Source organism: Phodopus roborovskii, unplaced genomic scaffold (genome assembly GCF_943737965.1).
Source record: "Phodopus roborovskii unplaced genomic scaffold, PHOROB, whole genome shotgun sequence".
NCBI lineage: Eukaryota > Metazoa > Chordata > Mammalia > Rodentia > Cricetidae > Phodopus > Phodopus roborovskii.
Window position 1 is genome coordinate 1,123,635 of NW_026126622.1, and position 27,687 is coordinate 1,151,321.

General features: G+C 47.6%; 1 protein-coding gene across 4 annotated transcripts in view; it reads left to right on the forward strand.

The window, feature by feature from the left end:
* Positions 1-13,107, forward strand: part of Otud7a (OTU deubiquitinase 7A) — a 312,202-nt gene extending 299,095 nt beyond the window's left edge. For all 4 annotated transcript variants that reach the window (XM_051206440.1, XM_051206439.1, XM_051206436.1 and 1 more), the window contains exons 10-12: positions 9,087-9,201; positions 9,349-9,433; positions 11,643-13,107. In XM_051206440.1, coding sequence (XP_051062397.1) covers positions 9,087-9,201; positions 9,349-9,433; positions 11,643-13,067 — 1,625 coding nt within the window. In that variant the 3' untranslated portion in view covers positions 13,068-13,107. The remainder of the gene's footprint in view (positions 1-9,086; positions 9,202-9,348; positions 9,434-11,642) is intronic.
* The last annotated feature ends 14,580 nt before the right edge of the window (positions 13,108-27,687 follow it).

Below are 27,687 nucleotides of genomic sequence, written 5' to 3' on the forward strand. Positions count from 1 at the left end.
CCTAGTGTTTTCTGTTGCTGTGAAAGACACCAAAACCAAATGGTAGAGGACAGGGTGTTTTTGTTTGCTTAGGTTTAAATTTGGTTTGGTTTGAGTTTTTTGGATGTTTGTTGTTGTTTGTTTGTTTGTTTTGTTTTGTTTTGACTACACATCATGGTAACAACCCATCATTGAAGGAAGTCATAGATGCACTCAAGGCAAGAGCCTGGAGGCAGAAACTGAAACAGAGATCTTAGAGGAATACTGCCTACTGGCATGCTTGCTTTCTCAGCTTGCTTTCTTATACCATCCAGAAACACCCGCCAGGGGTAGCTTGGTCTCTCTCACAGCATTTTATAGTTAAGACAGTGTCCTACAGGCTTGTCGATAGGCCAGTCTGATGGGGCATTTTCTCAACTGAGAAATCTCTTCCCAGATGAGCCTAGCCTGTGCCAAGTTAACGAAAACCCAACCACCATCAGTTATTTATCCAAATAGCACTCATGTCATAAACTAATGTGAGTGCAGTTTGTGGGTGCTCAGATCCTGTATGGCATTGGCATGTCCAAGTGCCTTAGGACACAGATGTGTCCTGGGTGATGGTCTCAAGTATCTATCAGAGTCTGCATTTGATGGCAAGATTTTCCAAAATACCAACTAATTTCAGGCAGAGTGCACAGTTAGACACATCTCACTTACCCCGTCTCACTGAAGCCTCTATGGGTACAGAGGGAGCAGGCATTCTCTGTCCTCATGTGACACCTCTGGACTAGGACAGCAGGTTCTGCCACACAGGGCTGGGTGCACAGGCTCTGGTGGGTCACATTGCATGTACTTTCCATGCACAGGTGGGTTTCTGGGTCCTTTCCAGGACTGACTGCTTAGCCTTCATAGTTTTCCATCCCCAACTAAACAGAGGAGGCACATGAGGAAGAGAGAGCCCATCTCCCGGGAATGGCCACAGTCACAAAGCAATGTAGCGGTGCATGATAGGATGGATGCTATGCCTTCTGAAAGAGAGTTTTCCTACAAAAGCAGCTATCTAGTGATTTCGTAGTATGCAAGCACTAGAGAGAGGCCTTGAGAAGTGGTGTCTCTGGTCAAAAACATGCGTGAACTCACACCACAATTGGGACCTGGTGATTCAGGAGCCTTCAGTGTTAAAGAAGGAAAGCCAGGGCTGCATTGCTTCACATGGGCTACTGAAGGACAGTATGTGAGGTGATTGCCAAGCTATAACTTGAATCCAAACAGCTTGGATACACCAAAGTCAAGAAACCCTAGAGTGTCCTGGTGCCCTTCCCTGGGGTGGGGGGTGGGGGTCAGGTCAGAGATGGGGGTGGCTGAAGTCAACAAGGAGCAGCTTCAAACTCTAGGAGAAGGCCTGCAGATGGACAGGTTTACGATTTGTTTATTGCAACAGAAAGTCAACACAACCAAAGAAGAATTTCACCAAGAGCAACAGGCAGCCTTGTCTTTTAGACACAGCACACATTTATGATTATGAGGCATCCAGAGATCTGGGGGAGCCACTAAATATGTAAGCGACTTGTCAGCTATGCTTGATGTGTAACCTACAGTAAAAACAAACAGTGTGTATCAGTATTCTCGGGCCAAATAAATTAGGATGTTTTTATGATAGTGGGAGCCAAACCCAGGGCATATGTTCTACTACCAAGCTACACTTCCAGTACTGATAACATGGTGTGACTTCCAGCACCTTGAACAATAAAGGCTTTGTCCTACAGGAGTGATTACCAATCAATAAAGTCAATTCTTTCCCAGTTACTATTTGTCCTCACATATGAGAAATATTAAATACTTGCTTAAATGGAATGTTATAAGTTGATATTGTTAATGCAATATCAGACTGGCCTGTGTGGGTATAGTAATGCATAGAATATATAAAAGCACTTTTGTAGGACAAGGGTCTGTCTGTGATGGTAAAGAGGCTTTAGAAACCAGGATGTACTTAACAAATGTGGCCAGTGCTGTCCCTGCACTTAGTGCCCTTCCTTTCAGCAGCATCCTTAGTTTACCAGTTGCCATGGAGAGTCTTGGGAGGAGGAGGTTGGCTGCTGGGCCTCAGGAGACCCCTCTCCCTGCTTCTCCTCTTTGGGTCCCAGGACATGGACACTGAGCTGTGCAAAGGCTTCAAGGCACACAAGCACCACATCCTGCATGGCTTGGCATTTTAACCCAACTAGGGGTGGCAAGGAAAGGACAGACACTTAAATGACAGGCACATACACAGAAAAGTTGAAATCAGGTTGGCTGTATGCACTTTGATGAAGCCATATCAATGACACTATAACCGGATCCTCCATGTGATTGTTATGTACAGCACGGGCTGGGGGAGTTAGCTAGTCTCCAGAGGAGGAGTCTTAGGTGAGCAGTCTAGGCTGTAAACACTGGGGAAGAGGAAGCGGCTGTTGCTGGTTTTGCACACACTGCTTGTAAACATTTGTACTTGCACACACTGACCAGTCATTTGTAAAGATTAGTACTTGGACCAGAGGAAGGCGTGGCCATTCCCAGCCTTACCTAAGGATAGCTTCAATAATTCCCCAAGGGTCTGGGACACTGGTCCTTCACATGGCTGTGCCCAGTCATTAGGAACGTCATCTGATCTTTATACATTTACTTGTGGCTTCACCTCACACACTCCACCAACACCTGATGGAGGAAGAGGAGGAAGAGCCAGGTGAGAGGTCACCTGGACTTTTAGTTTTCAGCCCAGGCTGTCACATTTGGCACACTTGACTCTTGACCAACAAACTTCACAAAAGACTAAAAGGAGGCCAGGAGCTATGGGTGGATTTAATGGTTATAGGACTCTCTGCTTGGTTGCATACCAAGAGCAAGCCCTTGAGAGACAGTCTGCCTACATCTTGACCTTGGATCTCTAACCCCCAGGATTGAGAAGGAAACCATTTCAGTTGCTAACAGGCCACCTAGTCTAGGGTATTCTGTCACAACAGCTCAAGCTAGTGACACTGGAAACCATACAGGAATGAAAGGACCTGTGTTGATGACATCCTCTGAGGTGAAGGGGATGGGCAACCCTAAAGACAGTCCTGAGCTCTTGGCTCAGGTGAAAGCAGGTGGTCCACTTGTGCCTCCATTTGTACGTGCTCAGTGCATTCCTCAGATGAATATGCCAGCTACATGCTGTACCCATTAGACACCTGTAAAGTAGCAAGCAGGGTGTTCAGAGAGCCCAGTCAGGGACCTAGGTGCCTGTGCCTGCTATATAGCTCAGGAGAGGATGGGCAGGGCTCGAAGGAGAGGCTAGAAGCTGGGAACACGCATATTTTCCTACGTTTCTTAGCCCACAGCCAGTTCACTCCAAGTAGATGACATCTGCTGGTGTCCTCCAGGCTTTGTTGGGCTTCTGGGCCAGTGGGGCTTAGAGTAGGGCACCAACCAATAGATGGACAGACCCTCCGTAAGCTACTGAGACAGGGGTGACTGACAGTAAAAATAGGTTTGCCCTTTCTCCTTTCATGTTTGTTAGCAGGGTAGAACACTCCCCCATCCCTAGTTCATTTTCTGCTGGTCCCATCAGCCTCTTTCAGCTATAGTCTGAAAATAGTAAGTGGAAAATTCCAGAAATCACCAGACCATATTCACATTGCTTTTATTTCAGTATATTTTATGATTTTCTATTTCATTAGTTATGGCTGTGAATTTCTTACTGTGATTATTTATACTCCATCATTGGTATGTTCATATAGAAAAAAAAATTCAGGCATCCACTAGGGCCATGAGATGTGGGTAAGATAGCTAGCACATTTGCTGTGTGCACTTGGAAACAATTTAGTTAGAAGCTTGCGCATATGTATGTCTGTTTGGAGAACTGGTCCCTTTATCATTATGTAAATGGTCCTCTTCTTTGCAACCATTTTTCTGAACTCTTCTTTGATATTAGATGGCTTGCCCTAGCTCTTTGTATCGGACAAAGTGTCTTTTAAACTACCTATGTCTTTAGAGTCATAACTTAAGCATTGTAGGTAGTGCAGACTTGAGACTTGCTTTGCTTTAACCCCAATCTAACAATTTTATCTTTTTGACAGTGTTGACTGTTTGCATTTAATTAGATGAACAATGTGCATCAGTGAAAAGTCACCATGCTTGCTAGTCTTTTCCCCTTCTCCCATCTGTTCTTTTGTTTTTCATCTGTCCCCCTATCTTGGTTTAATTGTGGTACTTAGTGACTCTGTTTGCCCAGGCTATTTACCTACTAGTGTTTAGCAGGTAATGAAGGGTTTGCAGTTAGAATCATTAAGTAAAGCCTCCTGCTTTCCCTGGCTATGGGCAAGGTGCAGCACTGCTCTCTTGGCTGTGGAGCTCTGGTTATCTCTAGGTACATGGAAGTCTCTGCTGGTCACCTTCCTACTCCTTGTAATGTTTTGACACTCTCTGGTGCAGATCAGCAGGCAGGGAATAGCTCCTTGGGGATTGAGAAAGCCTCTGAATCTCCTCTGTGTCTCAGAGCTCTTTGCCAGAAACAGAATTAACAGTTTTTTCTTTCCTTCCTTTAAAGACACCACCTGTTAATCACCTGCTTTATCTGCTTACCCTGAACTGTGTGCTCCAATTCCTATCTTTCTTTCTCTGTATCTAACTTGCTTTCAGGGGCTATGTATGCAGTGGGGAGGGATGTTTTTGTTGTTGCATTGCTGTTATAATTTCCCCCAGTGGTATCCTCATGGCTTCTTTGATCTGTGATAGTTTTGTTTATTTTGTGTGTATGTGTTTTTAGTGTTTTCTCTACCTCCCCCCACCCCATTTTTCTGGAGTGACACTGACACAGGCCTTCAGCTGGTTGTTGCTGACCTGCAGCTCTCGGATGTTCTACCTCCTACCCAACCTTTTCTATTTTGTATTGCAGCTTGGATGGTTCTGACAGATCCATCTTGATGTTCACAGAATCTCACGAGCTGTTCTTCTTCTCAGTTGCAATCTTCTGTTATTGTTGTTTTATTTCTAGATTTTCCCTTTGAAACTTCATTTCTTCTGTCCTCTAAAATCAGATACCAAATCCTGTGTGGTGTTCATCTTTTCTATCAGTTTATAACATCAACCAGTTCTCCTACTCTCGTTGTTCAATAGTTGCTACCAGTCGATTGTATGTAAGTTAGACTGTGGTTTCAGACACCCACTGGGAGTCCTGGTGTAATGTGAAAAGCCTGCCTACATGCCACCGTGCTATCCTTTTAGAGAATTGGCCCCTTTATCATTGTCTCTATTATCATGACTTTCATAAAACTTATAATGCAAAAGATAACAGAGTGGAGTCTTCAAAGATTGAAAGAAAAACTTCCAATCTCAAATTCTGTATCTAGTAAAACAGCCCCCACAACATGCATGAGACACAAAGGCTTGTCAAACAAAATAGCTTCATGCCTGCACACCTGAGTTGGAATCCCGTTCTTTCAACTCTGCCTTGTGAACACATGGAGTGTTGGTAACTTCTCTTCTGCTTTGAAGGCTTTTTTGTTTGTTTGTTGGTTGGTTTGTTTTTGTTTGTTGTTTTGGTTTTTTATTGTTGATGTTGTATTTCTAAGAACAGAGAGACTAGGGAAATCACTTCGTTCCTAGTAATGGGCACACCCTGTTTGCCTTTAGTGTGCATGTTGGAGTGTGTCAGAACACATGAGGGAGGTCACCCCTTCCTGGGGAATAGAGGTGTGCTAGAATAAGACACCTGTTTAAGCACAGTACCAGAGAACACTGTCTTCGGCACACCCCGACTTTGTGGACCTGAGCACTTCTGCTCCTTAGTAGAGAGAGGAGAGCAGATAACACTTTTGGGGAATTTGTGTCCATAACATGCAGGGGGAAGGGAGGGTGCACCTGTGTACTCAGGCTTACAAACACCAAAGGTCAATATTGTGTCTTCCTCAACCACTCAGCACCTTGTTTTCGGAGACATGGTTTATTGCTCAGTTGCTGCCCAGCAGGTCCCAGGAATCCTCCTGTCTCCATCTCCCTGGCACTGGGATTGTAGACATGTATTTCTGCACCCAACCTTTACAAAGGTGCTGGGCATTAAACCCCATGTCTGTATGACAGCGAGTTTGTCAACTGAGCCATTCCTCCAGGCCCTCACCAATCTTTTTTGTGAACATCATGCTCGGTCCTATAGTCAGGAGCCTATAAGCACTTGCTGGTCTCCTTCTTTTCCCTGGAGGAAGGGTCTGCTATAACTTCACTGGCTTGCCCTCTTCTTTCATGAGTGTAACCCTTCCTAGTGGGTCTGAGTCAACCCCCCCCCAGCTGTCGCCATCCTTCCTTGCAGGTATCTTTCTTTCCTTAGAATTCGAGTCACTTGTATCGGCTATGGGGTGGACTAAAGACAGGCTGTGAATTTGCAGCTTTATTGTTGTAACAGCAAACATCTCAAACCAGAAATACCTAATGTGTTTCATAAAACAAATATTCAAAATCTTCATAGGCTAGTGGGAGATAATATCAGTAGATTTACAGGCGAAAAGTAAGAGAGAGCTCATTCCAAAACAAACCAATAAATCCTCTAGGGCCTGTTTTGAAAGGCTTTGCTATTGTTGACATTTGCCACCAGGGGGCAACCTGCCACGTGACTATGTGTCTTCCTGGGTAAAGCAGATGTTCAATAAGAATTTTCCATCTATATGTGATAGGAATGCACTGCAAATGATGCTCAAGAGGAGGACCTGCTTTTGAGGTATCCCTGGCTGTACCTCCCCTCAGCCCTCAAACAGGCTGAGCTGTGTGTCCCCAGCCCCTCACTTAGGCCCTATTCTTCACCATAAGATCTGGGTTGACAGATTGTCAGGGTTATTTTAGGTAGCAAGCGCTGATTGTCAGGGTTATTTTAGGTAGCAAGCGCTAGCATCTTCAGGTGCGTTCTAGTTATCGTCTCAGAGTATAAGTGCTGTGGAACCCAGGTTCATCTGCTCATCTGCTGAGGGTAAAAATGCCCAGGTACCCTGTAAAAGGGAGATGAGGTCGGTGAGGTGTCCTAGTTTAGGTAATTTATTAGAAACAAAGCAAAACCATAGTGGTTTACAATACACAGAGTGGGCTCCCAAGTAAGTAAATCCTGTAACAGGGGTTCTGATTTGCAGACAATTCTTCCTGGGGTTCTAGAGCCTGCTCCAGCCACCTCAGAGTTCCACTGTCTTCACAGGAGACATGGGCAGAGAGAGGAAAGCCCCTCATCCTGGCCATAGCCCCCAGAACTTACCACACTACTTTTCTCACAGACAGTGTACCCAGCTATGCAATCCATGCCTCCCCAATGCTAAGAGGATGGAAGGTGTAGTCACAGTGGCAGATGTTTCTCCAACCAACTCTGCCCATGAAGGGGTTGAATATCCAGCTGAACCCAGAATGTCCAAATTATACCCACAGGAACTGATTCTAATAGATTATTGTTGTCTAGAGCAATCTTTTCCAGAATCCCTTGATTTCAAGATCCGCAGGGATGCATATTTACAATGTAGTCCTCCATCCTCACTCAGGACCCCATCCTCACTCATGCCCCTCAGCATGCAGGAGTTCGGAGCTCTAGGAGTCTAGGAAGCAGTGTTGGTTAGGAACACCTCTGTTGCCCCCAGACACTAGTGGAAATCCAGGCCAGGTTCTCAGTGTTTGTGTGCGTCACCCAAGGGAGACCTTGTCCTGAGCCAGCCCAGAAGCCCACTTTGCAGTTCAGCCCTGGGAAGGGAGGCCACATCAAAGAAGAAGCTGAGATACCACCGCCCTCTTCCCCATCAGACCCAGCCTGGACTCCTCCATCCCTGGCCACACACAGTGAAAACTCCTAAGATGGCACAGAATAAGCAAAACTGCCTTTCATCTCTAACTTAGAGATGGGAAAGAAGACCTCCATCCCTGGCCACACACAGTGAAAACTCCTAAGATGGCACAGAATAAGCAAAACTGCCTTTCATCTCTAACTTAGAGATGGGAAAGAAGAGGGAGGGTGAAGTTTGCACTCACAATCTCCTTGACAACAGTAGAGGGCAGCATCCAGTTGTATACAATTTCTCTAACCTCACAGTACTGGCTCCTGGATTTTCTGTTTTGTTTGTCTTTTTGTTCTTGCCATGGCACTGCATGGTATGAATCATGGACTATGGCAAGCAAAGGAACAAAGCAGATGCCAGAGGCCCTGGGCTGGGCTTCTCCTCTGTGGTGAGACTCCAGAGAGGTGGGACATTCTAAAGGGAGTGATACAAGGAGACTGGTACTCATTTGGAAAGTGAAATTGGGAAACCAACCTCCCCACTCCTTCCTGTTCATTTCTCCTGACAAGATCCTTAGGAGAAGGCAGATGTGACATTAAGGATTCCATTTTCTGGGTAGCTGGGAACCCTTATCACATCTCAGTACACCTTTGGATAACCACACCCACAACCCCTCCAATTTCTGAAGCTGGTGTGCCTCTGTCCATATGTTTTGTGGCTAACCCACTCCTCTGAGGAATAGCAGGCCAGACCCCCACCTCATCCCCACCTCCTCAGAAGGCTCCCCCCTCCACTCTGCTTGTAAGAGGGCTTTAGTCCAGCACTGTGTGGCTGCCTTCTGTAGACTCTGTCACCAGATGCTGTTATGTATGAGAGAATGCTTTGCTTCTGTGTTCTGCTCTGGTGAGCTCCCTGTGACAGGCTCAGGGGTTTGCAGACCCCACCCCACCCCCAGTGTTGCTGTGGTAAAGCTCAGCACACAGCTCTCCTGACTTGCAAACTCTGTCCTTCACTGGGATGAAATGAGATAAAATGGAGGCAAGGAGCGGGCCACTCACAAAGTGGCCTCCTCTGGTACACTTCCCAGGCCTGGGTCTTCCCTTGGCAGTGCATGCCCTCTAACAGAAAGAGATTCAGGCAGCCCAGGGGATGCCTCTACCTTCTTTTCATCTACATAATGGGGTCGATTTTTGAAATCTATGGTCTTAACCCTACTGGTATGAAGTTGTGTGTCTACCTTCTGTCTCCATTGGGTTGCCTGTCACAGCTAGCCTTGAATTTCTCTTACAGAGATCTGAGCTCTTCCCAGGTTCCCAGCCTCCTGGCAGGCCAGTGAGCTGCCTGCCACCTTACCTCTCTCTCCTGTTTCAGCTGTCATTCCCCTGACGGATTCGGAGCACAAGCTGCTGCCCCTGCACTTTGCAGTGGACCCAGGAAAGGACTGGGAGTGGGGGAAAGATGACAACGACAATGCCCGGCTAGCCCAGTAAGACCTGCCCCGTGGGAGAGCCCTGGAGGGGCTCCTGTTGGTGGTGGGGGTTGAGGGCTAGAGGGCAGAGAGAGGATGGCATGTGCAGGTGGGTGAGCTCGTACTACCTCCGGAGCTTTTCAAAACTCGGTGTTCTTTTGTCAGCCTCATCCTATCCCTAGAAGCCAAGCTGAATCTTCTACACAGCTACATGAATGTGACGTGGATCCGCATCCCCTCTGAGACCCGGGTGAGCCTCAAGTACACAGAGGGGAGGGCGCTCTATGTGGTGTGGGATATGATGCACCTCCCTCCCAAATGTCCATAGGCGATGCCCCATGCCGGCCACCCACAGCTGTGCTGCCCAGAGGCCCCACACCCTCATACACCCGGACCTGGCCCAGCCACTCCTCCGGTTCCCAGTCCAAAGACTTCCTGTTGGTGCAAGTGGGGACGCGCGTGCATGTGTGTGTGTGTGTGTGTGTGTGTGTGTGTGTGTGTGTGTACACGCAAGTATGCGCCCAGTTAGGTTTTTCCCTCTCTTATTTTGCACAGCAGGAGAGGAATAACACACCCACTCACAAAACAAACCGCAGGCAAGTCATAACACAAAACTATCTCTGCTGAGATCGGAACAAGATGTGCCGCGGCAGAGCAGAATTAATTATAACTGTGTGGATCCTTAGAAAAGCTGGGGAACCGACAGCGCTAGTCCTCAGCGCGCGCCCCTCCCCTCCCCGAGGCGGAGGTGGCCAAGGGTGGAACTGGCAGCAGGCAGAGAGCCGCCCACCAGTCCCTCGCCGGGGTAAGGGGGGGAGGGGCTGCCCGTGCTTGCAGATGCTGAGAGATTCATTTTAAGTATGTGACTGATGTTTTCATAATCTTAGGAGGGAACTCCCAAGGAAAGGGATTTGTGAAAATTGCTTGTAAATAACTGGTCCGCCCTGTCATCCGTTTACTTAAGCACCCAGCGGGCTCTAAGTACTGAAAGGAGAGACCCTGCTGAATGGTGCCCGCCCTGCTGCTCTGAAGGCTCACTTCCGCTTCACCTGCTCATCAACTGAGGAGGGCGCGCCCACGTGGCTCTTAATCCATCATCGTGTTCCTGAGGGCACGAGGGACGGACAGTCAGTGGCAAAGTCCTTCCTCTCCCATACTGGAAGATGTCATTGTGCCCCGGGATGATGCTCCCTAACAGCAATGGCAGCAGCCCGAGATCCATCAGAACCCTTCAGCTGGGCACATCACTACCCTACTATGAGCAGGGTGCTTGGCCAGGCCTTGGTGGCCTTCCTACCCATTACAAAGCTCTGCACACAATCCCACTGCTGAAGGGCGCACACTACACTCCCACATACTGGGCTCCCTTCCCTGTTTCAGCCTTGGGCCTTCCATCCTTTAGAGCCTCTGGCAACCCAACCTAAGAGTCCACACTCCTTCCAAACCCAAGGAGTTTTCTGCCGGGGAAGCGGGGGGGGGGGGGGGGCAGTTCTGCCAGCCATTGTTTCAGTGACCTAATCACAGAGGGTCATCCCTCTGGAGCCTGCTTGAGGGAAGGACAAAAGTAACAGCTTCTCCTATCTCCTCTGAGATCAGAAAAGCCTGTTCAGGCATCCTTTATGCCAGCCTTCCCAATGACCCACCTCACCAGGAAGGTCCCACTTTGGAGAAACTATGTCCTTCTCCCACAGCCTTATCAGGCTGGCCCCCAGGTAGTGTCATCCAGGTTATTAGCCACGAGATTCCTTCACTAGTGTCTTTCCACCAGACCCCACATCCCTACTGGAAGCCATTTCCAGCATCCTTCTCAGCTCAGCATTCCACATTAGCACTAGGAGAAGGGAACCCCTGAAGTAACATGCCATGGTTGGATAAAGGGAGTAATGGATCCAAGACAAAGAATGGGGTTTATGGCAAAGTGTCTAGCCCATGCTTAGAGTAAGCAGATGAAACATCTGTGTGGCAGAGACGTTGTCTCATCTGGTGGTCTCTATCATTACACAGAGATCTGGAACCTTTGTAGTGGTGCCAATAGTCTGGCACCCAGGGAGGGACGTCAGAGTGTGGCCCTGGTGACTCTCTATAAAATATTCTGAGGTTCTGAAACTCCACACCAGTTGACTCTACCCATCCACTCGGGATTCTAGACTACCTATGAATTCCTAGTTAAAGTTCATGCACTCTCCCTAAAAGGATAGCACTGAAAGTATGAGGTTCCATCCAGATCACTTTGCCAACACCTGCAAGCCTGCCTTCTTCTACCTTTGCAAAGATCAGGGCTCTGTACAAGATGACTATTCCATAAACAGCTCAATCCCTCTTGGGTAGACCCCACCCCAGCCTCTACAGCAGCATAGACTTAAAAAAAAAAAAAAGATGCTAGTGTCCTGTGATCTTGAAGCCTACACTGGGACAGCTCTTCTAAAACTACCCTCCTTTCCTGCCTTGCCTCCCCACAGGCTCCCCTTGCCCAGCCAGAGTCCCCGACAGCCTCAGCAGGGGAGGATGTGCAGTCCCTGGCTGAATCACTGGACTCGGACCGCGATTCTGTATGCAGCAATTCCAACAGCAATAATGGCAAGAACGGTAAGGACAAGGAGAAAGAGAAACAGCGCAAGGACAAGGACAAGACACGCGCAGACTCCGTGGCCAACAAGCTGGGCAGCTTCAGCAAGACGCTGGGCATCAAGCTGAAGAAAAACATGGGCGGGCTGGGCGGCCTGGTGCACGGTAAGATGAGCCGCGCCAACTCTGCCAATGGCAAGAACGGCGACAGCGCCGAGCGCAGCAAGGAGAAGAAGTCCAAGTCGCGCAAGGGCAGTAAAGAGGAATCGGGAGCTTCAGCTAGCACCTCGCCGTCGGAGAAGACCACGCCGTCGCCCACGGACAAGGCGGCGGGAGCGTCGCCGGCCGACAAGGGCAGCGGGCCAAGGAGCGATGCCTGGAAGTACAGCACGGACGTGAAGCTGAGCCTCAACATCCTGCGCGCCGCCATGCAGGGCGAGCGCAAGTTCATCTTCGCCGGCCTACTGCTCACCAGCCACCGGCACCAGTTCCACGAGGAGATGATCGGCTACTACCTAACCAGCGCGCAGGAGCGCTTCAGCGCCGAGCAGGAGCAGCGGCGCAGGGATGCCGCAGCCGCTGCAGCCGCGGCCACAGCCACAGCCACGGCCACGGCCAAGCGACCGGCGCGCAGGCCCGAGGCTGATGGGACGCCAGGCCCGGAGCGCGCCTCGCCGGGCCCGCCAGCCGCGCCGCCCACGCAGCTGGTGCTCAAGCTCAAAGAGCGGCCAAGCCCGGGAACCGGCGCGAACTCGCGGGCGACGCGGGCGGTGGGTGGCGCGGCGTCCCCGGGCTGCGGCGTCGCGCGTCGCGCGGGTACCGGCACGGGAGGCCCGGCCCCAGGTCGCAGCCCACCCGCGCCCGCGCGCCAAAGCGTCATCCACGTACAGGCGGCGGCCCGGGACGAGGCGTGCGCGCCGGCCGTGGGCGCGCTGCGGCCGTGCGCCACCTACCCACAGCAGAACCGCTCTCTGTGGTCGCAGAGCTACAGCCCGGCGCGCGGCGCGCTGCGTACGGTCAACACGGTGGAATCGCTGGCGCCCGGCGGAGGGGACTCCCCGGGGCCCGCGGAGCACAAGTCGCAGACCTACAGCAACGGCTTCGGCGCGGCCCGCGACAGGCTGGAGTTCGCCGATGCCGACGCGCCGGCCGCGCGCTCGAACGCTGAGTGCGCCCGTGGTGGACCCGGGCCCGCGCAGCGGCGCTGCCAGCGAGAGAACTGCGCGTTTTACGGACGCGCGGAGACCGAGCACTTCTGCTCCTACTGCTACCGCGAGGAGCTGCGGCGGCGGCGCGAGACGCGCGCTGCGCGGCCCTGAGCCTCCAGGGACTGCTTTTCCATCCTATGGGTCTTTTTTTTTTTTTAAAAAAAAAAAAAAAAAAAAAAAAAAAACTTGCTCTGGTCAGCCTAAGGGCCGGCGCCTCTTCCTCAGTCAGTGCCGTGTACGTGTTTGGTCAAACGTTCCTAATGGTGCCTGAACCTACACTGATGCCACTCAGGTAGTAGACGGATAGGAAACAAGTCATACTGTTGGAAGTGGGTGTGCTAGCCTAGCATCTGCCTCGTACCTGTGGAAACTCAATAGCCATTGCAAGAATATTTTTGTTCCTCTATATGAGAAATAAAATCGCAGCCCTTTGTTTTTAGAAGGGAGTGTTTTACATGCTTTTTCCCACCTTAACCTAGGGACTGACTTCTTCCAAGTAGTGGTCACTTGCGTGCAGTTGGTAGCACGCAGGGTTTAGAAGCAAACGTGCAGCCCGGCCTGAGGGGAGCCTCTGCGGCTCCCACCTGCTTCCCACCTGGATCTCTGGAGACCTCCAGCAGGCACCTCGCTACCCACTGACGCTTACCCCTTAGGACTCCCCAGCTCCATCTCATAAGCAAACCCTCCTCCCACAGTCCCCGGCTAGAGCAACATTCACACTGCCATCCAAGCCGCAGGCGACCACAAAATGGGCACTGGACAACCTACCTCTCAGGGCACGGGGAGGTGTAGTGATCGCTCCCAGCGCGGAACAGCTCTGGTGACAGGAGCTTCCTAGAGACACTTGGGGGTGCAAAAAAGCAGGGTCTTGAACTCAAGATCATATCGGCAGCCATCTATGAGCCAGCGTGACAGGCTGCTTGTGTCTCCTTTGAATAAAGCGAACTGTCGCTGGAGGGTCCTTTAGGAAGTGATCTCACATCCGTGCCCCAGAGGAGGGGACAGAATTGACCCCTTGGTCACTGTGTCAGCCCTCTTCGGGCTGCTTTAAACCCAGCCTGGCCTCCTTCCGCAGGGTAGGGGCTGAGAAGCCTGGAGGCAAGAACACCACACTTATCCCACCTGCATCTGTCAGGGTTGAGCCAGGTTAAAGGGCTCTGTGCTGGTAGAGGCCCTTCACAGGGCAGGTGGCCCTGCTCCTGACTCCATGCCACATTGAGGGAGCAGCCCAATCTCTGAGCAGTCTCCTTTCTGGTGCCTCCTACATTTCTTGAGGAAAATTTAAAAAATAATAATGTGTCCTTAGCTACCCTGTTTTGAGCAGCAATATGCAGCCTCTTCCTTCCAAGATTACCTCTTGCAGACCACTGTTCTTGGCCAAGGACACTGAGGAGCTAGCCTGCTTCACTAAAGAGCAAGCTTTCTTCCAGGAAATAGGGAGCCACGGGGTAAAATCGCTAAGGAAACAATACTTTCACACCTGGTGAGAGCTTTAAATTAGCCCCACCCCATGCCCCTAAAACAGGAGAAAGCACCTGCCTATCCTCAGAAAGTGCAGGAGATGGGTCAACACATTCACCGGGGCCAGCCTCTCCTCCTGAAGGATGCTTTATCCCATGACATCCAGAGCAGCAAAAGCAAAAAATAAAAATAAAAAATAAATAAAAATTTTCAAAGGATGGGGAGGGAATTTTTTTTTTACCTGTTTGGAAAATGATAATAAAATAACTGAGTAATTTCCTGTGAGTAATTCCTTTTTGTTTTTAATTATTCCACAGCCTGTGGAGTTTTCAGTAATGTATTCAAGTTTTTGCATAAATGGTTCCTTAAATCAAAATTATTTATTAAATAGACTCTTTAAGACTTTTTTTCAAAGTTTTATTTTCATGTTGAATAAGATGCTTTAAATGTGTGGTAATAGCTAATACTCATCTCCCTGAAAGTGCTGGGGTTTCTCTCTTGTTAACTGTGGGGGGGGGAGGCTCAAAAAAATCTCTCACTCAGAGGGTTTGTGGCAGCTTGAGGGGTGGCTGGTTTCTTTTGAACACATCTTTTTGAAACACAGTTGTTTTCATCCCCCAAAGTTGTAGGTCACAGAGGCCTCTGTTTCCAGCAGAGTGGGCTACTCTAGTTCATCCCAGTATGTGTTCAGAAGCTCAGTGCATAGATGCAGGAGAGAAATTCATGTTTGCCTTTCTCATACTAGAAATTTCCAAAACTGGATATTTGAATCTTTCCTTTTTTCTCACATGCTCTGCCAGAAAACAAATAATAATAAATGGGGCAAATTGAGAATTAAAGTAGTTTGTGGTAACAGAGGAAACCCTCCCAAACAGGACTGTGCCTTTGTACTCTTGAATGATGAAAAGCCTAGGGGATAGAGGCCTGCTATCCTAGCCAAATAAAAGGCCCCAGCTCCTCAGCTTGGTCTCACTGGACTTGACAAGGTAGAGCACCGGTTGGGGCCTGCTCCAAGCAGTCCACGTGTTTAAGAATAGCCATTGCCTTCTGTGAGAAATGCAGCTGCTGTGTAGTATTAGAACAGAAACAAGAGAGATCAGTGTGATGTTGACATGTGGTTTCTGTGTACCCACAGTCTGCTCATGTTGCTCAGAAGAGCTGAGTGCTGTGCTCCCTGGCCAGTTTTAGTGGCTGGAGACGGGCACAAATGGACCAGGTTCCCTAAGATCCCTCTTTGACCGTGCAGACCTTTGTGGAACAAAGGAGAAGGGGGTAGGACCCGCCTGCTGTGTTGAGAGACTGCCTGTACCAGTGGCAAGCAGGGTTCCCCATATGATCTGGTCAGACTTTCTGAAAGGGATGGGTATGTCCAAGTAACAGCAAATGTCCAGAACCCCAGATATTTCTAAACCCCTGTGGAGATTATTCCAGAAGTTTGGTTCACATTTCCTTCACATGCATCACCAGGGGAGGGAGGAGGGATGATTTTTAATCATATTACTTTGGCAAAGGAGGTAGTTTTTCAGTGTATTCTGTTTATAAATTTTATGCACTGTTATGTTCAAGTTTTACAGGCCAACTTTAAACTTTACTCCACAAGTTATTTTTATATGACTTTCAGAATGTGCCACAGAGCAATACCTTGCACCCTTTTTTCCCCACAGGGTTGTCTCTTGGGAGATCAAGTCAGGGTGGGCAGAGCTGCACTGCGGGATGGACCCTCTGACACTGGGACCATGTAAATGCCTTCACAGGTTTGAGTGAGCACTTGGTTTGTTTTCTTCTGTGTATGGGTTCGTGGGGCTGCATCATTCTCATTGACGAAAATGTCACTAAGTTACTGTGTCCTCTTCCTTACCTGTTAGCACCAGTGCCATTTGAACCTATTGTTTCCCAAAGTTAACATTTTTTTCCCATAATTACTTAACTTACAAATTCTGGTCACTTATTGTCATAAGTAGCTCACGATGACAGAAGATGAAGGAATCCACCCCAGTAAAGGCCTCAGGGTATGGGGTCCCCTATGAAATCAGTTTGTACTCCCAAGTCTTTGGGACAGAGCTAGCTGTACCCAAGACCCTCCCTTAGCATCTGTAAGTTTATTTTGCAGACTTTTCTAACTGTGAAAACAGACCTTTTCCAACAAAATATATTCCACATTAACTGGAAAGGAAAAAAAAAAAAAAAAAAAAACAAGGAGGAGGTGCGGGAGGGTTGTAGATATTGGTGTTGGGAAATTTGTGAAAGACAAAAAAAAAAAAAAAAAAAAAAGAGTGTGACAGTTCCATTGTGTGAGCCTTCATTGTTTATGGCAAGGCCTGGAGTCAAGCTGGAGACACCTTCCTCATGATTGAGGCCTTTTTCTTTGTGACATGCTCTTTGCCCCTGGTCATAGTGAGGACTTTACATATTCAATTCTTCCAGTATTCTTTTCTTCCAAAGCTTCTAATAAGTATTCTGATGGCTGAGTGAGATAACTCTGGCCTTAACCCCCTTGAGGTAGAGGAGCCAGGGCTCCAGCTAAGAGTCTCCTGCTCTTGTCCTTTGAAGAGAAGCATCTGTGAGAAATCCAGAGGTGGCCAGTCCTCCTGGCACCAAGAAGCAGTCAGCCCCTTCCCAAAAGCCTTAAGGAGCAGCTCTCCAGACCTCTGAACGCCTTGCCTCTCTTTGAGGATGTCACTGATCCATGTAGCTGTAGGCCCTCAGGGCAGAGACCTCCAGTTCTGTCTGGTTGGCTTCAGATCATCCCTGTGGCCCAGGTCTGTGGGGTAGCACTGGTTCTGTTAGCCTAAAGCCTGGTTTCCGAAGTGTTACCTTGTTCTCACATGACTGGGGCCAGGCTAGTTCATCCTAGAGGCCCTAAGCTCCACAGTGATACTGGGGGTGTCTCACCCCAGACCTCCTCTGTGAAGAATGTCTCTAAGGGAAACCAGGATTCTCATGACAGCTCCCGACAACAGACAGGGTCATCTGTGAGAGATTCCAACATGGAGTGAGAGATAGTAACAGTATGCAGGCTGATCCTTTCCCCCAAAGAGCCAGCCCTCCTCCCACTCCATTACCATGAAGAGAAGAGGGAGGGTGTCACCCTTCAAAGATGCCCAGGGAGCTTCAGGAGTACATAGTCTGTAGGGGTGTGTAAGACACACACAGAAGCCATCATCCCCAAACATGCTAGCAATATGGCTGTTTCTAATAACCGTGCAAAATAATAACAAAGCCCACAAACCCTAATTATGCATAAATGAAATGATGCACACTGCTGTACTTTTATTCTTCCAGAGAATATCTCAAAGATGTATGTGTGAATAAATATATATATATATATGTACATATATATATATATTCAGTTTAACATAATGTGAGGAATGTCAAGTTGGTTTTAAGGGTTAATATAAATGGAATCTGCTCAAAACCACAGCAGTGAAATCAGCTATTTCAGACTCTGTCTCCACATTCTGAAGGATGACTTCCCATTAAAACAGTTTCCCATAACATAGTAAGAGCCAAGACCTTACAAAGCCTTCCCTGGCCTACTATGTTCTTGTCCAAAGGCAATGCCATCTGCAGTTTCCAGGCACCCTCTGGCCTCGGGGCCTTTTCGTATACTACTCATCTTTGCTTCACCACCGTCCTTCAGCAAGGCCTTCTCCAACTTCATTATTTAAGAAACTAATATCCTACCCTTCCTCCCATCTACAGCTTTCTCTCACAGCTCCTGATCATTGTATATAATAACTACTCATTTATTCATTATTCCACAGCCCCCCAGGTCCCCCTAGAAAGTAAGCTCCATGCGGGCGGGACTTCTCATGTGTCTTGTTCTCTACTGTGTGCTGATGCCTACAGCAGTGCCTGGCACACACTAGGTACTGGGTAAATCCTGGTTGAAGAAAAGAAATGAAATCACTCATTTGGTAAGACACCATAAAATGTCAGTTCCATCCTTCATCAGGTTCTGATTTTTCTGCTGCACTTACATATAAAAATCATATGCTGGTTAGGTGGTCTGGTTCATCAAGACTGGAGGTAGCACGTGACTAGATATGATAACTTATCATTGCTAGCAGCTGTGGTCACCTTCAGTCTCAGAGTAGGCTCTGTAGCCAATGCCTTCCTCATAGTGGGGCTCTGCTGTTTTCAGGGGGTCAAGAGCAGGTGAAAATGAGAAGCACTGTGGGGAGCCCCACCGTCATTGGAGACTCCAGCCATTCCAAAGAAGCCTTCCTAATTGGTTCTTGGGTAGCCATCTGTCTTTCCTGTCCCAGACACAGTGGCACAGGTGACCCAGCCCTGATAAAGGATCCATTCTCCGGTCACCAAAATGCAGGGCAGTGGGAGGACAGGAGCTGATCCCTCTGGTGATCTGGGGAAGTGCTGGGTGACAAGACCACTAGGACTCAATGGCTTCAACACTGGTGTGCACTGGAAGGACAAAGTTACACACACCTCCATGGGTCCAGAACTCTACTGCAGACACCCTGTGCTGGACAGGCGCCAACCTCACCCACCTACGGGACCGCTGCCCCAGAGCCTACTCCTTTGTCAGGTATTTTCACAGCTACCTAACCACACTGTTTACTTCCTGGCCCTTTGGCCAAATTCATTTTCCTCTAAGAATCACTGGCAAAATACTGTTACAAGCTTCTCATTAGACCTGCATCCTCTTGTGGTCTGCTGTGTACTCCTTAATCCTCTTCTGTGGGTGATTCTTGCTTTCATCTCTCTGGATGCTATACTATAGGGTTCCTCTCAGGTGTGATATCCCTCATAAATCCCCTCTGCCTCTGTCCAGTTGTGCAAATGGACACTTGCACATGTACCCCCATACTTGAATTGCCAAATATATAATATTCCTTTCATTGCTGCACAAACAGCTTGGGCCCCTGTTCCTGCCAAGACTCAGAAGGAAAATAACTTCTGGGGGGGGGCACTGCTCTCCCTGGCAAGTGCCCAAGGACAGCCCAGCTCTCACTCAGCCTCTGTGTGAGCACATCAGAGTTTGAATTATGACTTGGCAGTGAAAGTGGGTTAGCACTCACTCATGACCCAACTATTGCATAGGCACGAGCATACCATACAGACCAGCCATATCTAGGAGCCCAGTGCACAGAGACCAACCTGCCTCCAAAAGTATTCAGTCTGCAGAGCTCAGCTCTGCCACAACCCCAGGTGGCAGACACTGGGCCCCCAGTGACACTTAGGAGTAGAAAGCAGGCTCAACTGAGTCCAAGCAAGGACTAAGCTTGGTAACCCATCACTGCCTCATCTATCTACAGAGCCTGCACTCCATCCACCTTCATTTTTGACAAACTAGCCTCCTCATAACTGGAACCATTGAAGCTGATTGTAACAAAGGACTCCCTTAGCCTGTACTTGCCTAGTTCCTTTAAAAGGGCATTCAGCCTCATAAAATCATGATCTCTCTCTCTCTCTCTTTCTCTCTCTGGTTCATTTGACTGATTTGGGGATGAAACAGATTGCCTTGCTTTCTATTTATTTCGTTATTGTGGACAAAGGAAAACCCCTGAGGCAAAAGATGGGTCATAGATCACCATTTTTCCACCAAGTTGTTCAAAATTCTTTTTACCCACTTGTGAGTGTTCATGCTAACTCCATACAAGTCTTCTCTTCCATCTGGTCCACTGTTGGTGAAGAAACCCATTGTAAGAGCTGTCGAAGGTGACGAGGCCGTTCCTTTGCAAAGTATTAAAGCACTGAACCAATTTTTGCAATATGTAATAAATCTTGCTTTCATTTTGGAAAACTTCCAGTAATAGCTACTGCACTTTTTATAGAAGAACAGTATTTCATTTCTTTCTTTTATGAAAGATTATTTCAAGTAAAACTAGCTCTGTAATCCGTGTGACATGGCTTCTCCATTACTTGATACAGAGGAGCTTTGAAGCCTACTCAATAAAATTAACCTATTTGTAATGCACAAGTTGATCCAGTTATTTGCTCACCCATTCCTGTGTACTCAATAAGAGGCCATCAGAGGAAATGGCTCAGAGTGAGATGGCTCAGCAGGTAAAGTTCTTGCTTCACATGATGACCTGAATTTGAACCCACATCAAAGTAGAAGGAGACAACCAACTCCCAAAAGTTGTCCTCTGAGCTCCATGTGCATGCCAATGCATACACACAACAACAACAGCAACAAAATAATAATAATAATAATAATAATATGTAAATTGTAAATGTCTTTATAGCCTAAGAGGAGAAGGGTTGAAAGAGGCATGTGTGCACCCCTGTTATAGGGGACAGTGTTTTTCCCTTCAGATGGAGTGTGAATCCAGTGATCCATAGATTTCCTTTTGCAAATGCACTAAAGAGGCCTTCGACACATAATCAGGTGTTGTGACAGTAAACAAGGAGATACAGCTGCCCATGTGACAGGATCTGATTTATATTTTCCCTGTTTCCTGAGATGGAGAAGGATGAGGAAGAGTCCAGAACCCTGGGTCTCTCTCAGGCACAGCACTGTGCCAGGACTCAGATACAGCTGTGCATCTGGTGCCCACTGTATGCTGTGCCCTGGGCTCAGCACTGGGGCACTTGGTGGAGGGTGTGGTGATCTGCTTCCTACACTGAATGGCTCTACAGGAATGCATATCCTGCTTATGGTGGAATATGGTCTACACCACAGCCTATGAGGGAGAAACCAAAGCTTCATCATATAGATGAGAACACTGAAACTTGGCACAGCAAGTCATAGAGTCAGGATTTGAGCCCAGATTTGCCTGGTATAAGGTGTTTTGTGGTGATATATTGTTTATGATCTAATAAAGCTTGCCTGAAGATCAGATAAGCAAAGCAGTAAAGTCACTAAAGAGTTCTTACCTCTACCAAGGTTGGGGTGATTTTGTCCTCACCATGACTGCACAGTGAATGCCCTGAGACCCTGAGTTCCTATCTTATAAACCTCTCTAGTGCTGGGATGTGCCACCATCACCCAGCCTCTGTGGTTAACTAGCATGGCTTCTGGGATTAAAGGTGTGTACCACCACTGCCTGGCCTCTATAGCTGTGACCAGCTTTGCACACTGATCTTCAGGCAAGCTTTATTAGATCATAAACAGTGTATCACCACAATTCCCCTTTTTTTCTAGTACAAAAAAGAAGGTTGTAACTCATATAAGAAAAATATATACAGTAAGTACGATAACTATATTCAGTATATACAAGCAATAAGTACAGCAACAATGCCTAGTCCATTTGCATTTAACAAGTTCAGAAAAATACTCTATTATCTGTCCTATCTTGGTGAGTCCAAAAAATTATACCTAATTCACTTTCTACCAGCCTTTGTAGATGTAAGAACGCTTTAGTGACTTTACTGCTTTGTACTCTGATCTTCAGGCAAGTTTTATTAGATTATAAACAATATATCACCACAGTGTGTGTTCTTAAGGCTCTCTGTGGGATGCCAGTCCACAGGAGCCAGATCCATGCCTGGCAGGAATCCCCAGTCCAGGAAAGCTGGCACACAAATCTTCATCTGACTCCCAGGAGCCAGGAATTAGCACAAATGGGAGGAGAGTATTAGAAAGAGCTAGGCTGGCCTGTGGGGTTTTTTGGAACAAAAGCCTATATACTTCAGGGGTTCAGTTGAGGCCAATAAGTTCTCGTGTCTGGCTCTGGTGGTCTCCCACAGGAGACCTGGGATCTTGCTAGGAGATAGAGGATTCCTCTCAGTTTTTCATGCTGGCAGAAAGTCCCACACCAGAAGCTGACCTTTCATTTAAAATTTGGAAAGGTCCTTAAAGGTCACAGAATGAGGGCAGGGCACTAGCTAACCAATCCTGGCTTTTTGATTTCTATTCTGTAAAACACACACACACACACACACCTGACATGCCATGAGATCATGAAATAGATATGTTGTTTGAAAAACAAAAGATGGTCTCAGTGTGCTGGATAGATGGCTCAGTGGTTGAGAATGCTTTCCCAAAGGACCTAGTTCAGTTCCCAGCACCTCTGTTGGGTATCTCATAATTGCCTGTAACTCTAAAGCCAGGGAATTGGATGCCCTCTCCTGGCTGACACATCTTGTGCACACACACCTCCCCACTACCACTGCATCACAGAGATAAATAAAAATAAACCATTAAAGAAAAGGATGTCTTGGTTATTTTTAAAACTGATTTTAATATGCAGAACTAGACAAGCTAATATGGGAAGACTAAAAACGCAAACGGGGAGCAGAGATCACAGAGAACAGCCTGCAAGAGGCAGCTTCATCTCAGAGCTATAGCTCAAGTGATAAAGTATGTGCAAGCCCCTGAGTTCAGTCCCTGGCACACATGAACCAAAATGAGGGGACTCTCCTGAGTGGAGTTCAGATCTGTGGAGAGTGCAGAGGGAGCACTGCTCTGCTGGTGCTCTGGCCTAAGAGGTCCAGAGGACACAGCTCACAGAGCTGGGCTCTGGTATCTAAGCACAAGTTGTTGACAATCTCTGAAAGATTCTTCTATATGGACTAGAACAAATTGCAGCTGGTAAGGGAAGAAGTGTTGCTAGGGACAACGGTGACAGAAAGTGAAACAAGCCCTCTGTATGTGTCCCTGCCACACACTCCCAGTGTACACAGTACAGTTACAGTACAGTAATGTTAGCTGTCATTGTTATACTTGCAGGGTTCGGGGACTAGCCACTCAAGACAATGCCTGATCATGGAGATAGTTTTTCTCCAGTTTATTTGGTCTATGTATGCTTGAGGTTTTAGCAAGCAGATATGGAGCCAACAGTTTGTAGACACATATGCATGTGCACACGTGCATATACAGATTAAGGAAGAAAATATGCCTCTTCTACAGCTCTTTGGATCCTGGCAACCATCCCTAAGTACCCTAATCTGTGCCGGTCCCTGTTCCCTTTTCTCCTGTTGAGCATTTTCCTGATGGAAATCCAAGCTTTCATTACTGAAGGCTTAGTGTCCTCAAAGGCCATTTGTTGGATGATAGTTTGCTATTAACTTTTATGTGGGGACATGAACCTCACTGAAGCCTGGGTTCCACACATTATGCCCCTGACCCCATTATTTAGTAAAATAAACAACAAAAAAAGTCAAAACAAACAAACCGCACCCCTTCTTTAATCAGTTCCCCCATCAGTGGAGTAATGAATGATTTTATTTGTGTTGACTAAGTGGCTTGCAAAGGCCCCAAGAATCTCAGCCTAGTAAGATCCCAGAGGCTCCTGCTGGAAGATTCCACAAGGGACCTAAGGTGGGAAAGGAAAGCACAGTCTCTCATTTATGAGCATCAAGAGCTACTCACCAGGCCACCTCCTCCTGTGGCTGTGTTGATGTCATGGGAAGTAAGGACTGTTTGCAGCCCTCTGGGCAACAGTGACCAATTCCAGCCCTAACTTGCATCCTTCAGGGCAGAACCTTTACCCCTTCAGGCAGTTATCTTCCTGCTGGAACAGTGACTGCATAGCAGACAGGCAACCAGCCTGAGGCCAGCTGCATCTGTATGAATGGAATAGGGCTTGAAGATTAATGACTAGGAGTTACAGTGACAAATGTACATATAGCAAAGTATGGAGATCGATCTCTCAGATATCTTGAGGCATTTGGAGGTGTGTTTATACTCATCAAAAAGAACCCTGTGTGAGGAGTCACATGACTCAGGGGGATGGACAGCCTGTTCTGTGATATCACTTAGCCATCCTTGTTGCTCAGTGGGCTTGCATAGAAAGAGCCCATGGTTGCATGGGCAGAGGCTATGACTACAAGTTAACACAGAGGTCTTCTTCCAAGGGCCAACAATGACTACTGTGTTGGTGTCACCATCTCACAGCTGAGGCCTCTGTGGTGTCCAGCTGATTATAGGGGACCCCTTCCAAAATGGAGGGTATCTGTAATTTGGACATGTAATGGCTACCAGAAGTCCATATGTTAAAGACTTTGCCCACAGCTTGTTCTGTAAGAAATAGGCAAGAAGGCAAGAAGTTAGAGTTCTTGGGGTGCCATTGAAAAGAATGGGGGCTTCAATCTCTTCCTGACACCTGTCTTTCCAACCATGAGCCTAGCGACTGGATCTATTACACAGTCCCACCACACAGCCCCACCACACAGCCCCACCACACAGCCCACCTCTCAGTCCCATCACAATGCCTCTCTCCACAATCCACAGAAATTTGACCAACCCATCAGAGACAACAGCCTCCAGAGCTTGGCCCAAATAACCTCTTCTTTTATTTGTTTCTTTATTTGACAGCACTGGAGATCAGAACTAGGTCCTCATGCATGCTAAGCAAACCTCCCAAACCCAGCCCAAACCTCCCTTCTCTTTGAGAACTGATCACCTGGTGTGATCAGAAGTGAGACAGAAGCTGATGGATGCAGAAGGAAAGCAGTTTCCCTATCTGGGCAGATGCACCCTGGATTCGTGCTTACCTACCTGCCATGTTCCATCAAGGGCTTCTGGGCCCTTGTCTGATTGACAGTCACTTTGCTTCTGGATTATGTGTTTCTGTTTTATAGCAGCAGGGAGATGCACAGTCCCAAATGTGCCTAAGTGAAGAGCAGGACTGTAGGTTGCAAATAGAAGGCACAGGACCATTCCTCTGGCTGTTATCCAGTCCAGGAAATAACAGTCCGTTGTTTTAAATGGTTCTGTGAGACCTTTTCCCTTCCCAGCTGGCTTTCCAGGAGTTGCAATGTTTTCCACAGTCTTTCAACTGGTTCCCATATCACCCCACAACATCTGCCTGTCAGAACTGCCAAAGCTGTGCGCATAGACTGAGGGAGATGATAGCGTGATTGTGCCACAGGATCTGAGCCACCTGCTCACACATACTAATATGGCATTCTGATCTTTCTCAAGCTACACCTGGCAGACATTTTCTGAACCTGATGGCAGATACTAACTACAGATGATCGGGCAGAGGAAATGCCAAACCCTCCAGAATCAAGGATGCCTAGAGGCACTCATCGGTACCATAAGCACCAGCAGGTTTGGGGCTTATGACCAAGGAGAAAGCATTGATCAGGGACCCAGGGACCCTATACTGGCTTCCTAGAGACCCAGGGATAGTGAGTGAAGATGCTGGGTGGGCTGTAGTAAGCCACCCAAGCTGGGAGCTGCAGGTGCCCCTCAAGTTTTGCTCTTTCCCTCCTCCATTGGAGACCTCTGTCTCTCCGTGCCACTGGTGAGATGGGGCCACCAGGACTCTTGTGAAATCATCGCTTTCTGTGTGAAACAAACAACAGAATGCTGGAGCTGGGCTCCTGCCCTCTGCTCTTGGGTGGTTTGACAGGTGTAGTCAACCCTCGAACTGGTGAAAAGGACACTTGACTGGACTTGGGGTCTGGGAAGCTGCATTTTAGTGAGAAAAACAAAAGGCCTTTTGTTTCTTCTATCCTCTAAGCTGGAAAAAAAAAAAGAATAAGAGAATGCTGAAGTCATGTGAGAATGTGAGATGTGAGTCATACTCTAGTTTTTCCTTTGGATTTGGTGTTGATTATAAATCTGTTAGTTTAAATTTTATACTCCGACAATAGTAAGTGTATTAATTTCTATCATTCATTCAACAATCCAGTTTGAGACCAAAGATGATATTTGCATTGGTCAGACTTGGGGAAACAACCATCTGCCTCATCAGGGGTGGGTCCCCATCCATGTGTGTCATAAGGGGTGGGTCCCCATGCTGGGTCTGAGGCTTTAGAGGAGCTGCTACAGGTCGTTGCTTGGTGGGACTTGAGAAAATGTCTATTCACCATAGACCAGGTCCTGACAAGAGACCAAAGAAATAATTCACTCAGTTCTAACTTAGTGAGCAGTGGATTTCTTGGGATTATTACAAGAGTGTGGGTGACTCAAAAGCAGCAGCATCACAGAAAAGCCTATCTCTGGCAGGCATCTCAGCACCACAGAGAGCCTCCTCTTCCCAGACAATTGTTCCTGCTTCTGTAACCATGGCTGGACCCCTGTGACTCACTGAAGGAGCTTTACAAATCTTGGAGGCTTTATTTAGGAGCTTCCCTACTTCTAGGAGTCAGTGTTTCATCTCAGTGAGAACAGCTAAACAGCAGGTGCTGGAGAAATATCTTAGACACCTTTGACTTCAGGAAAGTAGAAAAGGAAAGGAAAGGAAAGGAAAGGAAAGGAAAGGAAAGGAAAGGAAAGGAAAGGAAAAAGGCCACAGTGGGACTTTCTTGTGTGTGTGGGGCGGGGGGGGGGGTGTCAACTGCCAAAGGAAGTTTTCTCCAGCCATCTGATGACTTCTCTACTCAAACAAGCTATCTTGACCAGCTTGTTGGTCCTGTTTTTTTTTTTTTTTTTTTTTTTTTTTTTTTTTTTAATTTGCTGGTCCTGTAATCCCAAATTAAGAGCCTACTGTGTTGCAAACACAACAGTCAACAGGAAGGTTGGCTTCACACCTTACCTTCTGCAGCCAACAAGGGAGTGCCCAATCCATACATTTCCCAGAACCCACTCATGATTCCAGAAGCAACTTCTTAAAGAACAACTAACTCCCTTACAATGTTTTAGGCTTGTTGCTGTTTGTTTTGGTTTGGTGTCAGAGCATTAAAGATTCTTTTCTTAAAATCAGGTATAACAGCTTCTACCTCCACTTCCCAGCACTGGGAAGACTGAGGAAGGAATTTAGGGCTAGCCTGTACTGTTACAAGCAGTTTCCTGCCAGCCTGGCCCCAGAGCCTTGTCAGTCCCAAATAACACACAGAGACACTATTAATTATAAAACTGTTGGCCTGTTATTGTGTTTCTTATTGGCTATCTCTGCCTTAAATATTAACCCATTTCTATCAATCTAAGTGTTTCCACATGGTCTTAGCTTACTGGGAATGCTGGACCTGCATCTCCATTGCCTGCTACATCTCTGCAGAGAAGAGGAGAGCGATTTCCTGTTTGTCCCTGCTTATATCCTGATTTTGCCCAGCTACATCACTTCCTGTCTATCTGTACAGACCTCCCAACCTCTATGGTTAGCTAGTGGCAGTATCTGCCATGCTACATCACTTCCTGCCTGGCCAATCAGTGTTTTATTCATCAACCAATAAGACAAACATATACATAAGAACATTCCCCATCACTGTCTACATAGCCAGCTCCAAATATGCATGAACTAAGAGCTCTTGTCTATAGGAAGATAAGTAAGAGATGAGATTCCTTTTCTAGGTGCCTTACCACTGCCATCAGGAGAGGAACATTCCAGAAGGGAGGGAAGGAGAAGGAGGAAGGGAGGAAGGAAGGGAAGAAGGAAGGGAGGGAGGGTTTCATTAACAATAAATATCTACC